The sequence below is a fragment of the Panulirus ornatus genome, chromosome 43 (assembly GCF_036320965.1).
Source record: "Panulirus ornatus isolate Po-2019 chromosome 43, ASM3632096v1, whole genome shotgun sequence".
NCBI classification, from domain to species: Eukaryota; Metazoa; Arthropoda; class Malacostraca; order Decapoda; family Palinuridae; genus Panulirus; species Panulirus ornatus.
This window is the reverse complement of record NC_092266.1, coordinates 30200169-30227484: the sequence shown is the minus strand read 5'-3', so window position 1 is coordinate 30227484 and position 27316 is coordinate 30200169. Positions and strand designations below refer to the sequence as shown.

At 39.5% G+C, this 27316-nt stretch overlaps 2 protein-coding genes across 3 annotated transcripts; both read right to left on the bottom strand.

Annotated features, from left to right (window-relative positions):
* Positions 1-1282: 1282 nt before the first annotated feature.
* Positions 1283-27316, bottom strand: LOC139762496 (uncharacterized). Of its 2 annotated transcripts, XM_071687458.1 has the most exons (6): positions 27207-27316; positions 16245-18144; positions 11224-15631; positions 9264-9392; positions 7534-7622; positions 1283-2280 (listed from the first exon to the last, which is right to left on the bottom strand). In XM_071687458.1, the coding sequence occupies exons 1-3, from the start codon at positions 27226-27228 to the stop codon at positions 15529-15531; spliced, it is 2025 nt and encodes a 674-aa protein (XP_071543559.1). In that variant the 5' UTR covers positions 27229-27316; the 3' UTR covers positions 1283-2280; positions 7534-7622; positions 9264-9392; positions 11224-15528. The 2 variants fall into 2 exon arrangements, with proteins under 2 accessions (XP_071543559.1, XP_071543560.1); XM_071687459.1 differs by lacking the exon at positions 7534-7622.
* LOC139762564 (UV-stimulated scaffold protein A-like) lies at positions 5657-7594 on the bottom strand. The gene is made up of 2 exons (XM_071687595.1): positions 7207-7594; positions 5657-6963 (listed from the first exon to the last, which is right to left on the bottom strand). Exons 1-2 carry the CDS (start codon positions 7592-7594, stop codon positions 5657-5659), a joined length of 1695 nt encoding a protein of 564 aa, XP_071543696.1.

The window sequence follows — 27316 nt, the reverse complement described above, 5'->3', positions numbered from 1 at the left end:
TAAGGTTTAATAACTATTGGGTTAGTTTGATGATATATAAGAAAAGATAAGGGAGACATTAGTCCAGAGTAGAAGAGTATTTTTTTTTTTTTTTTTTGTCGGTTTCCCGCATTTGCGAGGTAGCGCAAGGAAACAGACGAAAGAAATGGCCCAACCCACCCCCATACACATGTATATACATACATGTCCACACACGCAAATATACATACCCTATATATCTCAACGTATACATATATATACACACACAGACATATACATATATACACATGTACACAATTCATACTGTCTGCCTTTATTTCATTCCCATCGCCACCTCACCACACACGAAATAACATCCCCCTTCCCCCTCATGTGTGCGAGGTAGAGCTAGGAAAAGACAACAAAGGCCCCATTCGTTCACACTCAGTCTCTAGCTGTCATGTAATAATGCACCGAAACCACAGCTCCCATTCCACATCCAGGCCCCACAGAACTTTCCATGGTTTACCCCAGATGCTTCATGTGCCCTGGTTCAATCCATTGACAGCACGTTGACCCCGGTATACCACATCGTTCCAATCCACTCTATTCCTTGCACGCCTTTCACCCTCCTGAACAACTGGTTCCATTAAAATAATAATGAAAGGTAGATGTGTAAATAAATTTCAGTCTCAGTATGCAAACATCTCCAGTACAACTCGTGAGTTAGTCTAATTTTATCCTTCTTTATGATCTACATATGCTCTTTTATTTACATTTATTTAAATCTAAATATATTTCATTAATGTTAGTGGATCTAATTAATAGCATAAAACACATTACAAAATTTGCTATGTCCAAGAAATTCTGGGTCCAGAACACAATCCATCATTATTATATGTATCCCTATGAGAAAACAATTTTTGTTCAAAACATTTCAAATTGTAGTGTTTTTCAGCAAAATACTATGCTAAACAAGGATTATCAATATTTTCATTCTTTTTATATACTTTAAAACATTATCTTTCAAATCTTTTCAACCATTTCACTCACCATGCTCCTACAATAGAAAGAAATAATCCTTGTCCTTACCTAGGCATTCTAAACTGATTATTTTCATGTGTGTTATGTGTTAATGAATTAGAATGATACCCTCATCCTTAAAACATAAACTAAAGTCATATATCTATGTATCACCTTGCTTCTAACTGCATGTATCAATCTACAGTGCTGAAATACACTTGTTCTAGTAACATTAACTAAACACAGATCACCACAATCCAAAATATTTTTACAGACATCTACACAAGAAGAGAAACAACCCTTAGTAAAAATAATTCAACATTTTATTAACAGCTTACAATATCTACAATCATTAATCATACAAAAATTTTATTAACAGCATGCAATATCTAAAATCATTAAACACACAAAATTCACTTGGAAATATTCCTCATCCCAGGAAATGTTAATAATGCCTGCTTACATACATCTTTACTCATGATTATTAATATAAAGTCACTACTCTACCACAGATAATACTACAGCAGTAGGCTCCTTAAGCCTTATCTACAATTACATTAAGGCGATATGAAGTTTTTGTAAGAAACAGAATCATACTACCTTTACAAACACTATAGGAATTCGGTTCAGTTTTATAAAACCTCTATCAAATTCATCTTATATAAAAAGGTTTTCAACACAAAATTACTGGCTACATCACATCTAAAGTAAGGAATGGGGCTACCAGCCCCAGTGGTACACAGCAGTGCAATATGGGACTCCTGTATCTAACAAGTAAAGGCGATGAGTTCATCTTCAAAGAAATTATAAGATCCATGTCATGCAATGAGACATGTGATGTGGACATCAACTGGATAAGCTAGCTATGTTATGACCCTAAAGAGAGACATGATCTAAAAGGGGCCACTACACAAGAGATACTCCTCTACAAGATATTGCGGGAATAAATTATCACTTACCTTCAGAATCTCTCCTTAATAGCAAAGACTTCAAGAAATACTGTGAATCCTGTTCTATGGTATGCTCCATACAGAAGAATATCATATAAACCTACTTTCAGATCTTGCCAAACATCAACTATAGTATCACACATGCCTTAAGTGTAGCCATTACCTCATTCATATCAGCATGAACAACTGGCAATCATTTTTTCACAGCCTTTTGCTCACTTTAGCATGAACATTATTCATCAGTCTTGTGAAATTGTTGTGTGATTCCATTTTAACACTGCCTGCAGACCTGTCAACTCTTCTGCTAGTTAGCATGCCTGTTTCTGGTGACTAGCCAACTGTGTAGTATCTGCAAGAATGGAACATATCACTCCAGTGGCTACAATATTGCCAACTAAGACAAACACTGCACTGCATCAATACATTTATCATTGGTGATATGCAGCTCGAGAGTTTACTTGCAATCTAAAAACGTACAATGAACCACATCTATCCTGATGCCAAATGCTTGATTTATAAATAGGGATGACAAAAATACGCAGCAATCATAAATAATCCCAATAATCTTCAGTATAATGGATAGGTAAATGTCTTCACTCATCCCCTTCCTCCATAAACATGAGGAATGCCAACATCCACAAGTGAATGCAATCTGTGACCTTCAGCACTATCACTCACTATTACATTTACATCGGTGGAAGATACTATCAAATGTATCTTTAATAAAGCACTGATAAACCAATATTCACTTCATCCTCGGCAAACACAGTTTCACTTCACCCACAACTAACACACCTTCGCCACACCTAAATTCACCTGACCCTCAACACAAATAAATGTTTGCTTCACCCTAAACAAACACATCCTCACTTCAGCCTTGACAAGCATACCTTTATTTCATCCTCAAAAAACACACATTCCCCTCACCTGTGACAAACACATTTTCAAAACACCCTCATCTTCACTGCATCCTCAACATCAATGGCACTTGAAATGCAGGTCAGGGTTAGGATTCTGACAGCAGGAAAGAAGAATGAAAACATCAAAAAGAAAATAAGCAAAAACAATGTTTCCCTCCAAAGGAAATAAAGTCTTGTTAAAAAAAAAATTGTTTCAAAGGAGTACATTGTCACCTTTGGCAAGGCTGTATCATTTTCACCTGAAGAAATAGTACAGCCTCATCAAAAAAATTCTTGCTTCAAAGGAGTACATCCTGCCCTGCTAATGACTATAGTGCAGTCAAAGCTGCAGAAGCCCCTGGAAAAAGGTTCCTGGGTTAAAATCAGGATCCTTTGAGAAATAAGTCCTAGGCTAACTTAAAATATGTATACTGAATTTAGTGCTTAACAACATTCACATCCATTCAATACATATCAACCCTACAACAGTGAGGATTCGAACCTCAAAGTTCTTCAATAATTTGCGAGGCAGGGAAGTAGATAACCACTCAGCCACCAGTGCTCAAAACAGAAAAGTGGCTATTAACAAGTAATTTCTTTCATTCAATATATGAAGGCATCACCAATTAGCAGTGGGCCAGTTCCTGTGGCACCAGTCAATAATCAAAGTCTTTGAGCAGAGGAGTCTACTCTGGGTCTTCCCAAAACATGAAAAGCTGCGTTCGCAAGCATGATGAAGTCATTATGTAAGGAGACCTCAGACAGCACCTAGACTACATGCTTCAGCTTGATAGAGTTAAAAGTATGTGTCTCGTGCTTTTATGAGAATCCTCTGAACACACCCCAGAAAATAAAGTTGGAGAGTGATGCTTACTCTGATGCTGCAGCACAAATGACAATTCGCTCCTTAGATCACCTTGCTCTACCATTCAAAAAAAGTCCTAATGGAAGCTATTTGCAGATCAGGAGAGACTGCCACAATTTCTAGTCAACCACCAAGATGGCTATGTCAATGTCATAGTCAACCTCAAGGACCAGTGGTGCAGAGCACGACGTAAAGATGTATTTGTCAACTGTCAAGAGAAGAGGCACTTGATGATGGTGAAGTGAATTCATGTTTATCATCATTTTTCTTTCTAATAATAAGCACCCTCACCATGGCCTTTGAAATGACCCTTCCAAGTCTGTTCATAGGCCAGTAATGTAGTAAAGATGTGTTTGTCTGGGGTGAAGAGAAGATACATCTGTTGCAGATCAACTTAATTTTGGTTTTGCTCTTGAAGATGTGTTAGTTGAGGGTGAAGTGAACATAAGTCTATGAAAAATGTAGTGAATAAAGTGAAGATGGATTTATCAAGGGTGAAGCTGCAATCAAGTTCCCCCAAAAAAACTTCTTTGTGCTGTCAGTTCCATTTTGATATCAAAATGCTGAATGCTACAACATCCACCTTACAGTCATGCTATTAGGACATTACAAGTCACATTTAATCCCTTCCATCATTTATTCCTGTATGAAAGAGAAAGTTATTTAAAATTTTCACTGTTTATCAGCTCATAACACCGTGTCAACAAAGTAACAGATGTATTCAAAATATCAGCAAACAATATCTCTATGATGATTCTATCTTACAAGTTAAACAGGAACTACTAAGCTACACAGTGAAAATACAACCTGAAGAGAATGAGGTTTCTCTCAGCAACTCAGAATGCTGAAGTAAGGAAGTATGAAAAGATGCATACATTCTAAATTCAAACAATAACTGACAGAGAAATACCAAAACAGCAATACCTGGAGGATTGTGTGGAGTTTGGAAACATATATCATCAGTGCTGCTAAAATGTAAATGTGGTCAAAGTATATAATCACTGCTAGATGGCATGGCTTTTACCTCCAAGAACAAACATGACCATTTTGGTCTACTCTCTAATGCACAGGAATATATACATGATATTAATATACATTTCATGCACAGGCTATGACATGCATTTTCAGTTAAATATAAATAAATGGTGAATATTAAGTAACAGCACCTTGAAAAACAAATTTCTTAAGATCCTGGGAAAACTTACCGTGAAATATCTGGCACAAACAAAGTCAGTGCAGAAAGGTAACACTTATGCTAGCATAACCTAACTAAAAATTTCTCATGCATCAAAATTTCTTTTGACTGGTGAACTCACCAGAGCTCTTTGTCAGAATTTCCCATGGTATCATTCATTCACAGAAACTTCTTCCCCATTCTAATCATTTACAGGTCCCTCCTACTTCTAATTTTCACAGCCATTCTTGCTTCTTTACCTCTACTTTTTCCCAAGGGTAGACTCCTACTCTGTTAATACATGCTTTTACTTTTCTTAGTACACATAATTCAAATGGTGACTATGTCAGTGAAGGAGGGTTAAACCCACAAGAAGTATTCAAAAATCTTCTGAGGTTTACTGCTAGTCTTTAGCACATGCATGTATGGACTAAATCCACAAATGAAATAACTCATGATTAAGCGTATTCTATTCACCTCTGAATGCTAATAACATCGTAAGACATGTCTTTAGCTTCTAATATATTTGTAAATCTATTACTATTATGACAAGGACATTTACACTTCCTGTCAGTTACACCACCTGATGTCTCAAAAACCCATGCAAAGATCCACATTTTGTAAAAGATCAATCTATATACAGCTATGAATGAGTTTGTTCTGCTATCATATTATATAAATCATCCAGTTTTTAATGATTAACCAGTACACTCTGCATACTGAAAACTTTAAGTGCAAATATTTCTTTGTTGAATTCACTCCTCACCAGACTATATCAAATTCACTCTTAACTTGAGCCAAAGTTAAAGCAAGAGGACCCACTAGGCGCTGATGTATACTCTCGAGATAAGGCACTGTTTACCCTTTGTACAGCCTTGCGGCTAAGGACTTTCTTGGCTAATCTGTCCCTTGGTGTGGTCTTTTTTAAGTCTGTCAAGTTCTCATACTTGCGTTTGTGCTTTTTTCGCCCTTTAGTCACTTTGAGATCAACACCCGTAGCTGCCTTTAATTCAGCCAAAAGCTGAGGGTCCTGCCAAGCTGGATGGTCTCTTTCATATTTTTCCCGGGCTGCTCGTTCCCTAGCTGCATCCTCTGGTTTAAGGGGCTTCCCAGCTTCATCTCGAGGCACAATTGGGCCATGAAGAGGACACTTCTCTCGATCTTTACGAGGACATAGGCGACCTGTCATAAGTGGAGCTCGACAAGCCCATTTCACAGGTTCAAAAGTTAACTCAAAATTTACTCTTTGTGTTGCAACTCCTAAGATACCTCCAGTGCTCTGAACTTCATCTTGTTCATGAAGGTCAGGAGTGGCCGTCCATACCTGGCTTAATCCAGCTAGAGGATTATGATGACGTTTGGGTGTAAAACTATCACTGATTAGGTACTCATCTGGACATCTTATGGACTGGGATTTCTTCTTATCATTACCAGTTTCTTTTAATGACTGCTCTGTAGATACCCAAGTTACACCAGATGTTGATGGTTGATTGTATGGATCATCTGGATGAGAGGTACCTGCATCACAAGGGGAACTAACAATACCCAGCAAAGCTGCTTCAGAAGCTGCTGCCCTTACTACTCGTGGATCATCAAAGGGCACCTCTACTAAATCATCATCATCATCACTGTCAAAATCATAATTAGGAGCAGCAAGTGGTTTCTCCCGTGGTATGATTTTCAAAGATTCAAACATTTTCACAGCCCCTTCAACCGACTGCTTCAGATCAAGGATACGTTTGACCAAACTCCCATTTCCCTCACTGTAAGGTCTCATGATCTGCTCCCATTTCTTAACTTGAGGGAAAAACTTGGTCTTCAGAACATGTACATGCTCTTTAAGGTTCTCTATTACAACTGCATTATCTGCTGTTTCTTGGACTTTCTTTATATCCTCAAAATTGATCTGAACATTAGTCCCTTTCAAGATACCATGACCACGCATGAACTCTGAACCATACTCAATATCCCCTTTTTCATCTCCTTCATCATCATGGAAGAACCCCCCTTCTTGGTTTATGGTTTCTTCATGCATGAATCCACCTTCCTGATGGGTATCTTCCTCATCAAGTGCAATGAAAAAATCACGAACATCTGGAATCAATAACTTGAAGCAGTTCCGAAACTGCACAATGCAATCCTTTAATTCAGTTGAGCTCTCTTCAAGTTCTTTGTTAATCTTTTCAATTTTCTTTCTCTTTATTTCTTCATTTCTCTGTCTCTCTTCTTCAGCTCTTTGTCGCTCTGCTTCAGTTCTGGCAGTCAGTTCAGCAAAGTCAACTTTCTTGCAATCTCTTAAGTAAGTATAACCCAGTTTCAGTGTTACATAACCCTCACTGAAATTATCATACCAATACTGAATAGCCTCTACACATTTCTGCTTAAGTTTTCTGGCAACTGCTTCGGGTTTTGGCAGTGGCTTGTGTGGGTTTAAACCTAACACAAGGTCCACAAAAATATTAAAGTCCTTGAGCAATAATTCACGAAAGCAGTGCGATCTGCGAAAGATTTCATCACAAATCTGGAAAGCACTGTATCTTATCTCTGCATGTTTCTTCCTCAGCTGTTTACTAAGTAGCCTGTATAATTCAATTACATATATGTCTGAGGATTTACAAATTTTTTTCACTTTCTTGAAGGTTTCTTCATTCAACTTTTCTTTACCTGATGTAGTAAGCTCCTCAATCAACTTCTTGAGATGATAAGCATGCTGGTCATTCTCCATGCCTTCTAGTCAGAGACAGTGATGGTGTCTGTTGAATGAAAGCAAGGTGTAACAGACCTTTTTATAGAAAAAAACTAAAAAGCACAGTATGTTTTGCATTCACTATTTCTTTCTTAGATACTAATCACATATTAAAATATCTCAAAAAATAGCATTAATCAAATGTGAGTTACATTTTCAAATCTATAATTCAACTTTTACTACCATGGGGTGAACCAAAGTGTATAAGCTCACACAACATTCATAACCTTAAGTACTGAAGAAACATTTTGATAATCAAATATAAAAATCTATTCACTCTGTACTCCAAGATAACTCCACGTAAGTCTTTCATCTCCATTCACACTTCTAACCCTGTACACAAAACCCTTCTAGGGTGATTAATTTATAGTCAATCATCCAGAATCATCTGAACTGCCTTTCCCCTCAGCAATCTGTCCTTCCTCTCTAGCACAATTTTCAATTTGCCACTATTTGTTTACATCTTGCCCTCATGCCCTATATATCCACCTTTTATACTCTTATGTTCTTTTTACCTTTTCGGGCATATACCTATTCTCAATCAGAAGCAAGATGCTTTCTGTATGAATGGTCCCAGATTCACTATATATCTCCAAAGATACCTTCATACCGAAATTTTGTCCTCATTTTACATTCAGCTTTCCACAGCATATATTCCCAACAATATCTCAAGCATGAAGTTTTTCATTTTCAATTTTCCCAAAACCATCCCAATTCAGAACTCAATGCCAATTTCTCTTTTTAATGATCAAAGGCCTTTTCAGCCTTTAATCCTTAATTGGCAGCCAATGTTTAAGATGTTAATGATCAACATTGAGAAGAGGTGAGGCTGACACTAACACTTTAAACCTCAAAACATATTGCTGCCAGTGTCTACTAATCAAACAATTATTCCTCCAGCATCATCTATACCCATTGTATATGAAATCAATCTCATATGGTGGCACTTAACAAGATACCAAGCTGTCAGAAGCAAAGTGATGAAGATATCATAGGTGCAAGAACTTATCTTCTATAAAGAAAATATGTTTTTGCACTTATGGTGTCTTCCCCCCCCCCCCTTATTTCGACAGCCTGACATCTTAATTCTATAAAACATGTCTGTGAAGCATATGCTCTAGTAACTGGTACAACTTTTACGATACCTACCCGCATGGTTATCCAATAACCTCTCATCCCAAAAATTACCTTAATGAAAGGTAAGGAATACTTAAAAATGATTATCAAACTTCCCTGTTACTAACCAAACCTGTTTACAAACACTAAAAAACTACAGCCAAACAAGCTATTTGACAATGTAAACATTAAATATAATGAAGTGGAACCATCTTTAAACATGAACAAATTTGCAGAACCTGTTTTCTTAAACTTTCCTCATGTGGATAATACGCAAAGTTTAGCACTTTTAATATAATGCTCAACAATATATCAAAGAAATATAATAAGATTTGTTAGTACCACTAATTAGAATACTACCAAGCAATACTATAATACTATAAAGAATACTATAAAGCATACCATCTCAGCTTGACATACATTTACTTGCCCAGACAACTTACAAAAAATAAAGCTCTATTCCACCTCCTTTGTAAGTCATGCTTTATTCCACCTCCTTTGTAAGTCATGCTTAAGAGTTGCTTGTTCTTACCAGAATCAGCAGGGCATCCCAAAGTCATGTTGTCCATCCACTAATGGCTGTCCAAGCATACAGGATGCAATATGCATCTTCAGTTTCTATCAGGCATATGTAGGTTTGTTCTGCTGCATCATGTAACACCTGAAATAATAAAACCAAAATCTGACACTGTAACCTTCTGTCTCCATTGCTTTTTATCCTACTGGTAAAGACAATAAAATGCTTTCATCCTTCCAGTTTAACTTTTCCAACTTTAAATAACATCAAGAGACACAATTTAAAATACTTTTCTGTAAGAAAGCATTCCTAAGCCTTCAATAAATATTGGTTTAAAGCACAAAAGATATCATCAGTACCCATTCAAACCACTGAAGTTGTAGATTTCATTTATCTCCCACATCAATCTCTCAATATGTACATAAATGTGGGTATAAAAAGATAGGAGATAATTCTGAGCACTGAAAGCCAATATCACCTGAGAAACACTCCCAATGTTACTTATTTTAGGCAAAATCAATGGGCAAACATTTTGAACATATAAATTCAACATACTTTCAACTGCCTCAACTCCTTGGTTTCCATCTCAGCAAAATGTACCACAAGCTTTTTCCTCAATATTCCATAAATGCTTTAATCTGCTTCAGTAGTCTGCCCTCTTAGTGGCAGTGAATAATATCCATCAACTCCCCCTAATTACTCTAAATCTACAAGTTTTCCTACACACAGAAATACTCTAGTATACTCTTGTATAGGTGCCATAGTTGCTTTTCTTGTGAACAGCTGTTTCAAATCTACAGGAGTTTTACTTGCCAAAAATGGAATACTGCTCACATACCTGGGGAGCTTTCACTCTACCTTTCCGTTAACTAGTGTGGAATCAAAAGCATTCCATCTCATGAATTCTCTTGGCATCACCTCTCTTCAACCTTCCCTTTCTGTACACCATGATGTTGCTGTTCTCTCTCTCTCTCTCTCTCTCTCTCTCTCTCTCTTCATAAAGTATAATTTTAGCCACAGTTCTCACGTGCTTGTTGTATCCCCATCCCATGGGTATGGACCCACCTATGGCATGCAATTGGCAGCTACTTCCCGCAACTTCTATGTGAAGGCCGGCCACTAGGGGATTGGCTGTAATGATACCTACTTCTTTCCATAAAGTTAAGCTATGAAATTCTTTACTTTGTTATCTTTCCCACTTTATATAATCTTCCTTCCTTCAAGAGCTATGTCTACAAATACTTGCGAAGCCCTGGTTAACTCACACATTCTTTCTCTCCAACATTTTTCTTTTACGTTAAACGTCACATAAAAAAATAGATACTAGATGAACCTAACTTAACCTGTTGCAACTTTTGCTGAATGCTGCGTGACAATGCGACACCAATTAAGTCTTATGAATTATAAAGCAGGCATTACATCATCGAAAAAAATGCAAAACAAATCATAAAAATTCACACAAAGAAGCTAGAAAATGCTGATGTAAACATGAACTTTACTAGCAAACTCAAAGTCTCCAACGCTATTATGGATGTACTTCGCCGAACCTACAGCAAACTTTCTGTACTCAATTGAATTTCCATATATGAGCCAATAGGAACTAAAGTGTTACAGGCGCCCTAAGCACAGCCGCCACACTGAACAGTCGTCCAACAGGATAATGTGTAAAAAGAAACATACACACCAAAGTCCATACAAATGTAGCATTCAAACACCTTCAGCCTCATCATCTACCTAAATAATGTTTGATTAGGGTGAACACTGGCCTGGATTGCTCTATCCATACACACATACTAATCTATACACCCCACGAGACTTGTCTGGGGCGCCGCTAGCACTTCAGCCTCACAACAATGGTGAAACAACGTCATTGATACGATCTTCTGGCCTTTTTTACTTATCAGCAAAGATACGGTAATAAAACTAACATTAACCTATTTATCATTATAAATCCTATCAAGAGCTTAAGCCTCACCTTATTAGTTCAATTGTTCAGTCCGTTTTAGTGTAGTTAACAAGGGACGTTGGACAACCGGACCTTCTCCAGACGTTTGTTTACCTCACATTCCCAAACATGAGAACATGTGAGGTATGAGAGGAAACTTGTCGTGATTATCATGCGATATTTTGTGATGCGTTTTAACGATTTGGCTGCCATCTAGTGGTGGAAAAGAAGACTACTAGCAGCGTCTCTCATGAATAAGATTTGAAAACATTAATTGCGTGCGCTTTTCAGTAGATTGAATACGGAGTAATATATATTTTATTTATTCATTTTGCCATTTCCTGCGTTAGTGAGGTATTGTTAAGAACAGAGGACTGAGCCTCCTTCTTTGTTCCTTCTCTTGGAAAATTAAAAACGAGATGGGAGGATATCCAGCCCCCCTTCTCCCTCCCCTTTTAGTCGCCTTCTACGACACGCAGGGAATACGTGGGAAGTATTCTTTCTCCCCTATCCCCAGGGATATATATATATATATATATATATATATATATATATATATATATATATATATATATATATATATATATATATATATATATATATTGCTGAATTTAACTATGATAACCATTAATTCATTAAGACATACACGAAAATTAGATACGACAAAGTGACAAAAATACAATGAGTAATACTGAGAGATGATCAATTTGGTGACTATAATTCACCCACGTCTACTCGAAACGTCATGATTATTTCAGCTCACGAAGAAGTTCAACCCTGGTTTACCTTGACATTATGGTCAATAGGTTTTTGTTCTTGAAGGTCTTTTATCGCAACTCCCAACATTGCTTTCTGAATAATATCCTTAAAAGTAGGACGCACGCATACGAGAAGTCTCATAGGCTTAATCCAAACTCCATTTTGGCATTTTCAATTGATGGATGTGGTACTATTCCATCACAATATTTTTCAGTTATCCTGGGACTCAAAATTTCTTTTGATTTTTCATATAAAATTCCATAACTATTGTATTTTGAGTTACAAGGCGTCAAAATATATTTCAGCTGAGCAGCCATATTCTTATTCCAGAGGACTAATTACTTTTTTAATTGTCCGGTATGTGCTGCTCCCAAATCTATTGTAAAAAAAAATAATCAAATAAGCCCCCCTCATTTAATTACATTGCATTTCTAAGAAAATATAAGTTGGACTGAAACGTACCCCTTTTCCGACAATTTTTCTCAAAATATTTTCCATCGTCTCAATGAGTGAAAATTTGAGGTCTAGGTGTTGTATTCCACGCAATTAGTCGTGATATTGCCTCTATCAAAGTGTTTAAAAAGATGTATCAAAGAAGAAGGCAAAAACAAAAAAAAAGGCATGGTAACGTTTAAAAAAAAAAGTCATGGTAACGTTTAAAAAAAAGTGAAATAATTCATGTATCATCATTCCTGACCCAGAGCACATTAACTGGAGACATTCATGTTAAACTGCTGTCCAATTATTCTTTACATGTATGTATTGGTATGTGAGCTGGTGAGATACTGGGGCCTTAGACATATGAACTGTCAGGGTTATTATGGCCATCATATCATAACCGGTAACCTAACATTTTCTAACACCTTACGAAAATTCTAAGACCACATACACTCTCACTATGTATATGTCCAATGATATCATATACCGGCTGGCACTGGTGAAAGCCACTCAGCAGTACAGACCTGAAACAACAGGTCCTGTAAAACAACTTTATTCGTCATTTGTGTAGCAACCGTCTCACAGGAAATGAGTCTACGAATAACAGTCTTACATATCAATATCTTTTTCACATAATTTGTGAGCATAAAAGTATGTACAACAGCAAAATTAATCAGCAATCAATAAGAATGATCGTCAGTTTAGCTGTGTCGCGCACGCTTACAACAAATGTCACAGTCAACAATACAAATGTACCGCAAAGTATCTAATATTATTTCCTTGAGCTTGACCCAAAAAAAAAAAACTGATGATCGTTTGATGTGGTTTGGTTTTGAACTGTTGAGGCTGATGGTTTATCAACAAACCAGTCAGTTCCAGGTGGCATATATTTCTAAATTTAGTAATGTGTGACTCCTAACAGCATTACATATTCAATCAAAGGAAGATGATATGATCTGAAAATGACCCTAGGAAATTTAGCTGGGGATAAAATTCCCTGGTAAGCCTGGAAGGAGGTTTTCCGCATCAAAGAATATGAGGGACGAGCCCAAAATAAAAGTTTGATTGTTTGAAAACCTTCAAGACTTCATAAATGACATCTCGGTGTACAGTTTGAAATAACCTGAGCAAAAAAAGAACAACCCTGAACTTTATCCTAAGTTGGACTTAAAGAATAGATACAACATTCAAGAAAAATCCACGAGTCCTCACTTGTTTTTATCTTTGTATCTGTATGTGGCCCTGTCACTTTCGTCTTTTCTACTATTTCCGAAAACATTATCTGCAAGCCAATATCCATTGCAGAAAATACAAAATTCACTTACGTCATCTGATAAAAACATCTCTAGCTTTAACAGCTACTCAGATAATATTTCTTCATTCACATAATTTCTATGTGATTATCTGCTATAAAGATTCACATTACCTCAGCTCCCACAAACGCTTTCACTCCTCGCACAAATTTAGCTTTTAACTGTTGAGGATTCTGAGAAATTTCGTAAAGTACAAGGCCAACTCCTCTCGCTCTCGACATTCAGCGCTGTTTTTGTGTGGGACAATCAGTCAGTCGGTCAGTCTGTCTGTCTAATTTTGCTTTCGTATTTAGGCATACGATTAAATAAATGCTCATTAAAAAAACCTTGATTTGTATGATAATCTATGCATGACTGTGTACATGTTTACTGGACCTTCTCATGAAAGATTTACACCTGGCTACATAAACATATAAGACATATGCGCATGACAAGAAGCAAAGACCTCGCTAACGGTACGAGAATATGAAAAACTAAATTTCATGTACACGAAGATTATCTGCAACTGGCTTGGAAAGAGGTATAATTTTCCCAACAGAACCGACGAAACATAAAGATGAGAAATCTTACAGACAATGGAAGTCCTGACCTCCAAGACATGATCAGAAATACGACTTTGTACATTATATTAGTGGAACATGTTTACTTAATTAACTCTCCAAGTGTATAGATACTGTTCACAAAGACATCTGGTAACCTTTAGCCACAGATAATGTTAACCCATGACCTCTAGAATATCAATCAGACGTAGAAATCCATATGGGAAATGTTTCGTGTAGGGCTCACTCGATTTTGCAACCTTGATCTATGACTCCCCAGATCTCCAGATGTTTTTCAGGCTTAAAAACTTTCTTTGAAGTAGCCATAGCTTGGTCAATATCTATTCCATGTCATCATACACGGTGTATACAATTCAAATGTTGTTCTAGTTTGCTTAGACTGGTTATCATGATCTTTGACCCTGTCACATATAACCAGATATAGAACTCTGTGTGTGGTTCATATTAATAATCCAGTCTACTGATATTAATTACTCAGTCAACAAGACCCTTTGACCTTGTATTCTGACCCCCATCCGCTGACCTCAAGAATTCAAAGGGGTATAATGCCTTCAAAAACACCCGTCTTGTTTGAAAGTCTTGGCCATATGCATGACAAGGGAAATCAGCACATCCTGTTGTACAAGAGGGCACAGACACAAATATTTCCCACTGTGATGGATTACATCACACTTTCAGAACTGCTTCCCACTGTGAAAAATCACATGGCACTCCCAGGAAGCTGTCTCCCACTGTGGCACAAATCTAGACACTCCCAGGCAGCTCGCTCCCACTGTGGCACAAATCTAGACACCAGAATCATATAAGTTATCTCTAGAATCTCTCTCCTTTTACATGCATCTCAGAATCATACCCAACACGTTTTTATACCTTGATTTGATATTTTCCAGCTTTCGCTTTCCTGCAGAGAAACATGCTAATAAAAGGTGTATTTCTTTCACAATACCGTCTTCTATAGTAGGATATTTTATCATTAAAATCTTACATGAAAACTTCTAGTTGCATAATTGTTGGAAACATATTTCGGAATACAAGAGTGTTACGGAAAAATAAGATTGTAAAATTCATGGTTCTCAACAAGAGACAATAAAAAAATATCATTTTTAAAAATCTTGAACTGTCAGGGGGATAGGCACGGATATGAACAGCAGAGGTCTGTCCATAGCATCCGGGTTAGACAAGACGAAGAGACAGTTGGTGAAACAAGACGCAGAATCCGACGGGCGGGGAAGACGAAGCCGTAGCCGACGGTGAAGCGGACGAACTCAACGGAAGGCATCCTCTATCTGGCAGATATGGTCGCCGGAGGACGCTGCTACACATGCCATACTTCCCTGGTGCCATTTCATGCCCGGACTGCACTGGAAACTGGAAAGATAAGGTCCACATCATTTCCTAACCTCTGCCGTGACTTGTGAACATCACATGTGACTTGTGAACATCAAATACGTAAACAAAACTGTGGTAAAATACGCGAGTCCCCAAGACGACTAAGGTAGAGAGAGCCAAGTGTGGAAAGTTCAACTTCAATACATATCTTGCTCTTGTATTGACCGGAGATGACGACTTAAGGATGCAGGTTTTTTTAAGGGCGGAGAAGGATTCTTGAGACTACGATTAACTAGTGGGAATCAGGAAATAAACAAGTCTAGGAGGGTAAAACAAAATAAAAGGTCTAAGAGGTTTTAACTTGGGGTACCTCAGTCGAATTTTCAAATGGAAGTTATAAGTGGTAATGTAACTACATAACTGTATTGCAATCTAAAGCTCATTACTGAACGGGCCATTTTCCTTGCAGATGAATGAAATTTAATTCATTAAAAGGCTGAATGAAAAAAAAAATCTTCCTTAAATGGAAAAATATTGAAGCGGATGAATGACTATAAATGGGTACAAATCCGGGCCATTTACGCTCCCTTCCTACGAAAGATGGCAGAAGTGGAAATTCGAGTCCATGAAAAAGAAACAACGTTCACTGTACCTGTATTTGTGGAACTGCATGCTGCCACCGCCCATAGAGATGGGATTACAGATGTGGTAACCCTGACAGTCGCTCTCTACGTCAGGGTAGTACCCATACTCTCGTCCCTCACAGCTGAACCCTGATGTCCTCCTCTCCGTTTTAGTCCTCGGCTGGAGGCGCCTCTCCTCTGGCCTCTGTCTTTTCTCCTGCGGCTCGGCATGAGTCCTCCGTCTTTCCTGCTGCTGCTGCTGCTGCTCGGCCTGGGCTCTCTGTCGTTGCTCCTCTTGGGCCCTCTGTCTCTCCTGCTGCTCGGCCTGGGCCCTCTGTCTCTCCCGCCTCTCGGCCTGGGCCCTCTGTCTCTCCTGCTGCTCGGCCTGGGCCCTTTGTCTCTCCCGCTGCTCGGCCTGGGCCCTCTGTCTCTCTTGTTGCTCGGCTTGCGCCTTTAGTCTCTTTTGTTGCTCCTCCTGTGCCCTCTGTATCTCCTGCTGCTTGGCCTGGGCCCTCTGTCTCTCCTGCTGCTCGGCCTGGGCCCTCTGTCTCTCCTGCTGCTCGGCCTGGGCCCTCTGTCTCTCCTGCTGTTCGGCCTGGGCCCTCTGTCTCTCCTGCTGCTCGGCCTGGGCTCTCTGTCTCTCTTGTTGCTCTTCCTGAACCTTCTGTCTCAGTTGCTGGGCCCTCAGTCTCAATTGCTGGGCCCTCTGTCTCTGTGGCTGAGCCCTCTCTCTCGGCTGTTGCTCCTCTTGGGCCCTCTGTCTCTGCTGCTGAACCCTCTGTCTTCTTTGCGGTTCCACCTGGGCCTTTTGTCCATGTTGCTGCTCGGCACGGGCCCTCTGTTGCTGTCGTGTTCTCTGTGGTCTCTGTCTCTCTTGCCTCTCCGTCTGGGCCCTCAGTTGATGCTGTCGTCTCTGTGGCCTCTGTCCCTGCGGTTGCTCCGTCTGCGGCCTCTGTCTCTGCGGCTGCTGTTCTGTGACGGCAGGAGACTCGGTGTCTAGTTTGGCCGATGCGTCTTCTCGCTGGAGCAGCTGAGCTAAAGTGGACGGTCGTCCAAAACCAGCTCTGATATCGGCCGCCTCGTTGTCATCCTCTGGTACAGACGACTCACGGCCGCTTGGGATGCTGGACTTTGTCTCCTCTCGTGAGGGAACCTCCTGGGGACAGGGATGGGCGAAGGGCTGTTGAACATCATCGGAGGGCCTACGCCCCGTTTCTGGGACGGAAAATACGTTGTAGAAGTTCGCATCTCGACTGGTACCCGTCGAGGCCGTATGGCCGAAGTTGATGGCTGGGGATTCTGTCACGAGGGGAAGGGTGGTGTGTGGTACCTTCACCAGAGGCGCCTCAGTACTCGTTAGCAGGAAGACCTGGACTTTGGCGTCACTCTTGACTGACGAGTCTTGGACAGGGAAGACCCGCCGTCTCTGGAACTGCTTGTTGAGGTAATACCCAGCCTCAGGTTCTGGAAGCTCAGCTACCGTCCAGTACCTCCCGCTGTCATCCACAATTTTCCTCGGGGTCTTCTTAACCTCTTCCTTTGTAATCTGAGTCTTTTTCTGGAACTGACGATTGAGGTAGTAGCCTGGTTTGGGCTTACGAGGCTCAAATAACTTAAGAGTTCCCACTTTTGTCTCGAACACCTTCTCTCGAGCATCGATATTCGCGCGAGATGTTGTGGCTGCCTTCTTTTGCTGGAACTGTTTGTTGAGGTAGAATCCTGGCTTGGGCTTCGGCAGTTCGGTGATGATCTTATAATCGGGCTTTAGAAGAGACGTTGTCGTAGGTACGGAAGAGGCGTCTGGGTGAGGACACGGTGGGGAGTGTGTGTGGGCGTGGGCTGGGTGCTGTGAGGAAGAAGGATCACCCTGGAGGCGCGTCGCTCCTGCACCGCCAGCCTCGGACGCCAACACCAAAGATGTGGCTAACCCTGGAAGAGAGAGAAAGACATTAACCCATGTACTCGCTTCCCGCCATAATGAGAACGGCATTATGTTATCACGAACGCCATTATTTTTGCTCCTTTTCCAACATGGCGTGAAAAAAAAAAAAAAACTGTATCCTTAGGCTCCCTCGCACGACCTTACTACCCACCTACGCTTCATAATTGCCTCCTGTTATCGCCTCATACATGAGCTTTAGTTAAACTACCACTGGAGAATGTCTACCAATACTTAAGGCAAAGTTAAGGCTAATTAAATATCATCCTGTGTCACGGAACATACTTAATATACACAGAAAAAGAAAAAGATCAACTAGCGGTGTAGGTAGTTAGGTGTAATGGCTGCAACAAAGGCAGGTGGTTTTAGCTAAGCTCCGCCAAGGGCATGGCCAAAATGACATTGACATTTCAACCAGTAGGAGGGCGTCGCCAAGATGTAGTAAACAGCTAGACCGCTCAGGGACAAAAACATGGACAGAAACCAACCAACCATTACTAAGAGGTTAGAAGAAAAAAAAAAAAGGTTAAAGAAAAAACGTGAGTGAATGAATGTGGTAAACATGAAATATGAAATAATAATGAACCATAATAAAAATCTACGACGAGCATAAAAACTTGTAGGATACAATGCTGTCAAGAAAATTATAAACGGTGAATGGAATGTTTGAAAACTCTGATATTTATGGTCTGCTTCGGCAAAAAGGTCTGGAAAGCTTGAACTTAACCTCCTTTTCATTTGGAGTTAATGCTGATATTCTACGTATATGGTCCAGCGGCACGCTTAACAGTAACTGACTTTAGCTTTAAGGATTTCAATGCCATTTAACGCGGCGTCATTCTTCTTTAACGGAAGCTTCATTCGGCATATATAGCAACCTAGCTCACAACTTTGATCAAGAGTCCAGCGCCATCCACCCCGATCGTGTCAAAATCCCTCCCCAGCCAGCCTGAGCAATCCTGCACAATATATATATATATGAATGATGTTACTTTACTCTGCACTTGTCAAGTTGCTGATAAATGTAGTGAAAATTATGGCCTCCTAAAAGAACAAAAACAAATCTTATCGTTCATAGGATGACTGGACGGTTATCATCTCGAGTGTGAGGCCAGTTTTCAACATCCACTCAGTATAATGGGCACGCAAGCCAAGACTTGATACAGATCAAGGAGGGCACACAACGCGCTACGCTTCTCATGTGGTGGATCAAGAAATATGAAACCCATCGCCTTTTTATGGCATGGTGGACTAAACCGAGGGTGGGTAGCCACTTAACCAGGTGACATAAGATGACATAGAAGGTCAAACAACTCAGCTGTGTGTGGAACGTGACCAGTACAACCCCTCTGGACTTAATTAGTAGTTCACCATCGCTCTGTTCTTTCCCTAAGGGCATTCCTTACGCTAGAAACCTGATGGACGTTCCCCGTCCAGTCTTTCCAGTTACCCAACCCAGTCGCCCTGTGCTGGTAATTGCCTGGACCAGATGTGTTAGTCTTCCTTCCCCGAGTAGTGCGGGAAACTGCGCATTTCGACCCATAATTTGCCGTCATGAGATTCAGAGTTCATGAAGTTTAGCAGAGACAGTAGTGTAATGAAACGCGTTTCATATTCAACGTATAATCATCACACCTTGTTTAATCTGAGGTTAACTTCATGGATGGAACAGAAACATAATGATTAGTCCGTCATTTCTTTAGCTTATAATACTGTGCGCTTACTTGTACATTATCTCAAAGTCTTATCTTATTCTAAGCATTTACTTGCGCACCAAGATACTGGCAAATGAATTCATTAACCCAACTTATCGGTTTACAGCCCATATACCGTACTTATCCAAGATGTGGCTTTTCACACAACTTGCCCATTCAATAAAAATACACTCGAAAAATAAAAAATTCCCTGAAGCAAACTGCTCTCATACAAACACGCATTTTTTTTTTTTTTTTTCTAATCTTACATGACACCAGCGCCATCGGTTGAGACTGTATGTATGCGATCGTGCACAGCGGGCGCGCCAGCCCAATCCATGACATTAAAACCTGCAGGGTTTCATAGGGAGATGTTACAAATTGGATATCAACTTTCTGTAACCTGAGTTCTACGAATCCTTATTGGTCGCCTACATTGCCAAGACGACGATAATGAGATTCTAATGACTTTCGAGAAAAAAAAAAAAGATAATGCATTTGAAGTGCAACATTTCCAGATTTACAAGGAAAAAGGTACTAGAATACAAATCCAAAATATGCTAGAAGGTTGAAAAATGACTGGAAACATCATAAACCGTAAACACTTTCTTGAAAACAACATAAACAATAAATACTGTAGCATACGGACAACTGCTGTTATATATACACTGGCCTCCTTTTAGCTCGGCCTACATTCCATTACTCGGTGACGAAATCTTACAGTTAAATATCAAATACTCTCCTAAACACGTCTCACAAGTTCCAAGAATTATTCTGATTTGGGCATGTTCTTTGTGGTTGATAACTGGAATTAAGCGGGTCCACTGTAACGCACACGTTCTTCTCCTTTCTCAAGTTAAAAGATAAATCAACTTTATATTTTCACTATGGCAAGGAAGACTCTATGACAAAGGGAAAAAAAGAAGTAATCGTGAGCCTATAAAGTCATCATGTACATGGATTGAGTCATTTAATCTCAAACCCTCGTGTATTTCGATATCATCCACTTACCTCCAACTGACCGAAAAAAAGGTAATTGAAGCTTTCTTTTTTTATATTACGTTACGTAACCCCTAATCTGAGGTGAAAGATTGATGTTTAGTCAACGTATAAGATATCACTATGACCCTGTCATTACTTAAAAGTCTTGAACATGGTAGGTGCTTCGTTCTATGTCCATAAAACTGTGAAATGATACGAATATCAAATAACGAAAGACCTTTGATATGATCAGCGTGTTTATTATTACTAGTTCCCCAGTGGCATATATATATATATATATATATATATATATATATATATATATATATATATATATATATATATATATATATATATATATAATATATAATATATAATGATAATAATAATAATAATAATAATAATAATTTCCAGAGTAAGTTACGAAAACAGAAATGATAAGGAGAGAATTGTAGTGACCTTACATGGTAGTAGGATTCCGCTGACACGAACCAATGCTTCAGCCATAACCTAACGTCTGTGATAATCAGTCTTCCATGGCCCCTCTATGTCTTCGAAAACTTTTGCCTTCATTGATGAAAGACGGTAGCCACTAAATCCAGCACTATACATATATGTGTTCCATTTTGCGTATTGAAAAGGACCTGCTTTAAAGTTAGATGCCTTACTTTATTTGACACTGTTTTAGAGTTAGATGTCCAACTTTCTATCTGTAGAGAACTGATGATAATTGGAGTAATCATAAGCTTTTATAAGTCATAATGTGTACACAAACTACCTTCAGCAACCTAAATAATGTGTACACAAATTACCTTCAGCAACCTAGTTAATGTGGACGCGAATTACCTTCAGCAACCAAGACACCTGAGCTAACACACACACACACACACACACCTACGCAGGCTCTTCTCCGAAGTGGACAAAATGAGGTCAGCTAGCATTTTACATTCAGTGTAAATTTGATTGTGATTACTGCACTTGTTTATCTACGATGGTAAATATGTATAATAGATCCTTAGTCTCAGAAAGGGACCATGGAATTGATATTCCATAATTCCGATTGATAAAATGGGTGGGGAAGAAACAGAAGCAATGGGTGACAGGCTTACATTTGCGCATTTCCTATATTTGTATTTACACACACACACACACACACACACACACACACACACATATATATATATATATATATATATATATATATATATAGAGAGAGAGAGAGAGAGAGAGAGAGAGAGAGAGAGAGAGAGAGAGAGAGAGAGAGAGAGAGAGAGATACGCGCGCAGGTGCGTCTATTTTCAAAAGCAAAACCAAGTGATGTTCAACTATGCTGACATTCTCTCTCCTTGAAAAAACTGACCATCGAAGAATATTCCTGACTTTTCAGCTTTTATATCAACATTATCAGATGACTTACCTTGAAGAGTGTCAAATTTTGGTTTCATACTGATAGCATGTTTTGAGGTATTAAAGACCCATAACAACAAAAGGAAAGTATTTAAGTAAATTACGCTAATGACGCAAAGGTTCCCGACCTTTTGGGTGTGCAGATATTCGACAGTGAAAGTTGTCTGGAATTCTCCTGGCCTTGCCTCTCACATAGCCCCCCCCCCCCCCCCCAAGGTTATGCTGACCATATAAAGTACCCTTCTCACGATGTGCTAGAGCGCTCTTAATTACGACCATGAAACGTGCACCGCCAAAGTGACGGGATTCAGGCCATAATCAACCTTGCATCACACTGTAATGGTGGCTCGTGCCATTCTGTTTTGATTCTTCTTCTTTTCTTATACCCACTTTCTTCTCCTTCCTTATTTCCTCTTAAGTACACTTCTCATTATCCCTTTGAGCATCCTATTTTTTTCAATCATCCTGCAATTTTTTCTTTGTTAATTATGATTTGATTCTCGTTTTTCTATTCCCCTCCTCATCCGCCCAACCTGCGTCTCCCTTCCCAATACATTCACTCTTTTCTCACCTTTCCCCTAACCTCATTCGAGCTCTTCCCCAACCCCATTGACCTCCTTACTAACTTCCAGGTCAGCTTGGCTGGCACACCACCACCTTGACCAGCACACCTCATTACATCAGTTTGCTATCCTAGCCTTGCAATGTCTTGCCGACTTCTCAAGTTCCAGTAAATACGACTTCCTTGTTTATAACACTGCATATCGGCTGCAGGTTTCTTACGGTCATACTCCATCTTTTTTTTTTTCCTCTCCGATTTATTAGAAACAGAAGTTGACAGTGCGGGAGAAGAGAGAGGGAGAAGGAAAAAGTGGGTTCGTTCACCATCTTGCTTCCAGGAACTGAGCCCTGCAACTTTACACTCAATCGAAAGTGAACTTTGTACACAATGTACATTAAGCAATTCGTTTTGCCCTAATCTAAATCTCATTCTTTAGATACTGAGGGCATTGACAAGAGGCTTCGCTAATTTCCGTTAGCATGATATAAGCCTTGATTTCTTCTAACTTCTAAGTAATCCCAACCTAAACTGATCCACGCTCGCCAAACCTAGCCTCACGTTTGCTAAATGTCTTGTAACTACCTGTGGCGTCGTTGGGTGGGCTGGTAAAGGCACGCCATAACCCTGGTAACAGTGTGAATGTTATTCGCAAAAGGTCAACCACTGGTCAGGCTAGGTTTTCCCAATGGACGTCCAGCCTAAACCATAACCTACGACAAGTTACCCCTACCCTTCAAGACCACAAGCTCCGACGCCCGTCCTGCCGCTTAATAGCCCAGGTTCCGTTGAATCTCCCTCGTCCGACCCTCCACTGTTACATGATTCAGCAATGTCCTCTTTTTCATCAACGCTACTCCGGCTCGCCACTGTGACAGGTTAGGATGGTTGGTGATGGTAAAGACCTTCACTGCTCACCCACTAGTCTAGGCTTAACCTTTCCAGTCAAGTTGTTCGTTGTCGTAGCTGCCTGCCTGCACTGCATGTGTCTGGTCCACTGACATTTATCTAAGATAAAAAAAAAAGAAACGAGTATACGTCCTACAATGGAAAGCCACCAACCAGCCAAAACCCAACTGTATAACGTCAACCCATCACGTATTTCACCTTATTTCACAGCGAAGGCCACAGGACAAGAGTCCTCAAAGATCAGATAAGAGTATAAAGCGGGTTAATAAAAGAATATACAGAAGGAAGATACAGAAAAAAAAGTGTATATAACCTGTTAGCAATCAAAAAGAGGTAGGTCGTACAATCAGGAGACGCATGAGGGGTGAAAAAGAACTCTAAACAGCCTAGCCGGACACCAAGATGTAAACAACGACCACCTCTTGCGTGACAACCAGTCTGTAGTTACTTGTGGATGAAAAGTTCAAGGGCTTAACCTCCTCATTCTCTGCTGGGTAGGTGGTGGCAAAGGTAACGCAACGTTGACGTTAGCTGAATATTTAAGTATTTCCCATACCTCTAGCATCACAGTCTAGCCTGGGAGTGAAAAGTTCTCATCGTTCATTCTTCCACATCTTCCTTCTAAGTTTACTTGTCTGTGATAACAACCCATTCAACATTGTCTGTCTAACCCTGGGTCTTACTAGTTTGACAGCATTTCCAGGAATTCATATTCAAGGCTATACGATAGAGAAAGAAAAAAAAAGACCTGCATCAAAAGATACGATCACTGATTATAAAGAAAAAAAAATGTATCGAGTTGACTAGGATGTTCATAGAGATATTTTTATATGAACCTCGTACCCTGGATTCCTAGAAGACAGATCTACTCCGGCAGAGATAATTTTTTCCCCCCTTTGCTCCTGTCCCACTGGGATAGTGGAAAAGGTCAAGGGCTTAGAAAAAAAAAAAAAAGGCAACTGTATCCCTTTGTGGTAAGTTTTTAATGGCGAGGATGTCCAGCTACTCACCCCCAGCCCCGAAATTGCTCCCTCCTACAGAAACTAGCAAGGAAGTTAATCATCCCAGACAAACCAATAGATTTCTTTTGTAACATAGCGCTTACCCTGCCCCTTTAATACAGAACTTTCTGTGTCCCATAACACAGTACTGATCGTTCCCTTTACCACAGCATTGATGTGCCCCTTAGCATAGCACTGACAATGTTATTTGACATAGAACTGAGCATGCCCCCTAACCTAGCATAGACCTTAACACGTTAACCAAACATACCCCTTAACATAGCAATAACCATGTCCCTTAACACGATACTGAACACGTCCTTTAACCGTGCCCATTACCGTGGTATTGAACATATCCCTAAATATAGCACAAACCCCTTAACAGGGCTTTAATACGTGTCTGAACATAGCATCTATATCCTTTGACTTAGTGAGCAGATTCCTTAACAAACCATGGCAATGTCCATGCCCCCTGAAAACAGCACACTGACAAGGCGTATTAAAAAAAAAGAAAAAAAAACATGAATGCTTTTAACATATACTATATACATACTAATGACCCAGAACTCTTAAGTCACCACGAGGTATTTACATGAATCACTAATGTGAAACACTCGTAAAAAAAGAAAACGTCTTTGAGCTAGACTGAATCGAGAAACATCCTCCTGGCTAGTTTTCACAAGACATAGTGTATCGGGATAAAATCCTTATGAGGAACTCCTATAAAAGTAAACGCAATGATCAGCTTCTAGCGACAGCTGGGGGTGTGGAGGTTTCTGCAAGGTCTTCTACTCCCGTTATTGTAATGGTTATCTTGAGGTTGTGAAGCGGGCGTGGGGAAAAACAGCGTTGCTTCGCTGACGGAAAACATTTTGCATTTTGACTGTTTTCATCGAGGCCAGGCCTTTATATGAATAAGTGTAAATGAAATATCAAAGTATGAAGTAAAACAACAATAATCTATGAAGTTTTGAAGTGGGGGATGCTTTTCAAAAAGGAGATCTTAGATCAAGGAAAGCCATCAAGTTACAAAGCTTACTGTCGATAAAGACATAACGATACAACTTGTGTTTTCGCGCGTGTAATGTGTGAGTTCATGTGCTATATATGTTCATAAGTGCCCATGTGTGTGTGTCTGTGTAAGTGTATGTTCATATATATATATATATATATATATATATATATATATATATATATATATATATATATATATATATAAACATGAGGTGGCATTCAGGTGATTATTTGACATATACACTGATTGGGATGAGGCTACTCTTGTTACTGGTTGCATGAGGCCCGGATGGTCTCGATGCGGTTGCGGTGGCGAACCGCGTCTTGGGGAACAAAGGATCTCTGGTGACAAGTGGTGAAGGTGGAGTGAATGGTGCACTCGAGGTCAAGGTAATTGTTGAAGAGCATGTGTTCATGTGCGAAGATGTGTGTGTGTGTGTGTGTGTGTGTGTATGCATGCAGACTTATGTGCGTTTATTAATAAGCTGTGTGTATGCATGTGGACTTTCGTGTAATTACCGGTTTTTGTAATCCTCTGCTTGTAAAGTAGGAGGGAGGTTTGCACTTGTGGTGACACACCCTCCCCCATCATTAGAACTCTCTCTTCAACTTGAACTTTTGTGGTCTGCATTTACAATTTCATCACTCCAGATTCCATTTATCCACTAATCTGATAATGTACAAAAGGCCCTTTTAGTCTACATCTCTTACAACATGGTCCTTGCTTGTTTTACGACATCTAGTTGGACTAGATTGTTCACTGTCGACGTACTGAATAATCATCTTTCAAGGAATTGTTTACTATCGACATGATCAAACTGCTTCCCAAACTTGGTAAAGTCTTATTATACTTCACTGTACCATGGTGGTCTGTATGTTTTTTTTTTTAAGTTAGGTGACTAAACCTAAGAGGCTTATTTTACTTTTTGGTGTAATTTCTTGTGACAATAGGTTTAGTACAATGTCGATCGATCCACAAAGTCCATTTCACATACAATAGTTTTGTAGCAATTTTTCGGCTGTATTAAGTGCTTGCGTGTATCTTGTGCATTTATATGTACACGAGTTCATGTACATATGTGTCTGCATATGTGAATGCGTATTTATAGATGTATGCATAAGCATGTGAATTATAATGTATGCATCCGTGAGTGCATGTCTTGGTTCTGTGCATATGTTCCTTATACACACACACACACACACACACACATATATGTGTGTGTGTGTAAACTGTCATCTTAGCCTAACCAGATACTTGACCCAACAGTGTAATATCAAGAAAATGAACCTCTTTTTATCATAATTACTACGACCACTCCAATTCCATCTAAAGACTACTACCAAAGACACTCTGACCTTATATTATCCAATAGCCTAATCATGACTGTGAACCAAAGACGTGAGGAAAGAAATTTGGTAATATTTGGTGTCTGTGAGACCGGGTTACCTACTACTGAAAATACATACATGTGATAAAATACACTTACCTATAAGCAGCCATGTCTCCATCTCTTAATATTCCAGAAGTATATAGCCTTTTCAGCGAGCGCGAGTTTATATACCATCTCTTCCCGCCCACCGCGCGCAGCTACCTATT

Excerpts from the sequence above, each read along its gene's own strand:
- LOC139762496 (XM_071687458.1), bottom strand. The coding sequence starts at position 27,228 with ATGGAGACATGGCTGCTTATAG. Across the intron at positions 18,145-27,206 it reads GGAGACATGGCTGCTTATAG|GGTTAGCCACATCTTTGGTG; the intron begins GTAAGTGTATTT and ends TCTCTCTTCCAG. Across the intron at positions 15,632-16,244 it reads ATGCAGTTCCACAAATACAG|TTTCCAGTGCAGTCCGGGCA; the intron begins GTACAGTGAACG and ends TTATCTTTCCAG.
- LOC139762564 (XM_071687595.1), bottom strand. The coding sequence starts at position 7,594 with ATGGAGAATGACCAGCATGCTTATCATCTCAAGAAGTTGATTGAGGAG. Across the intron at positions 6,964-7,206 it reads GTATTGGTATGATAATTTCA|ATGTTCGTGATTTTTTCATT; the intron begins GTGAGGGTTATG and ends TATTGATTCCAG.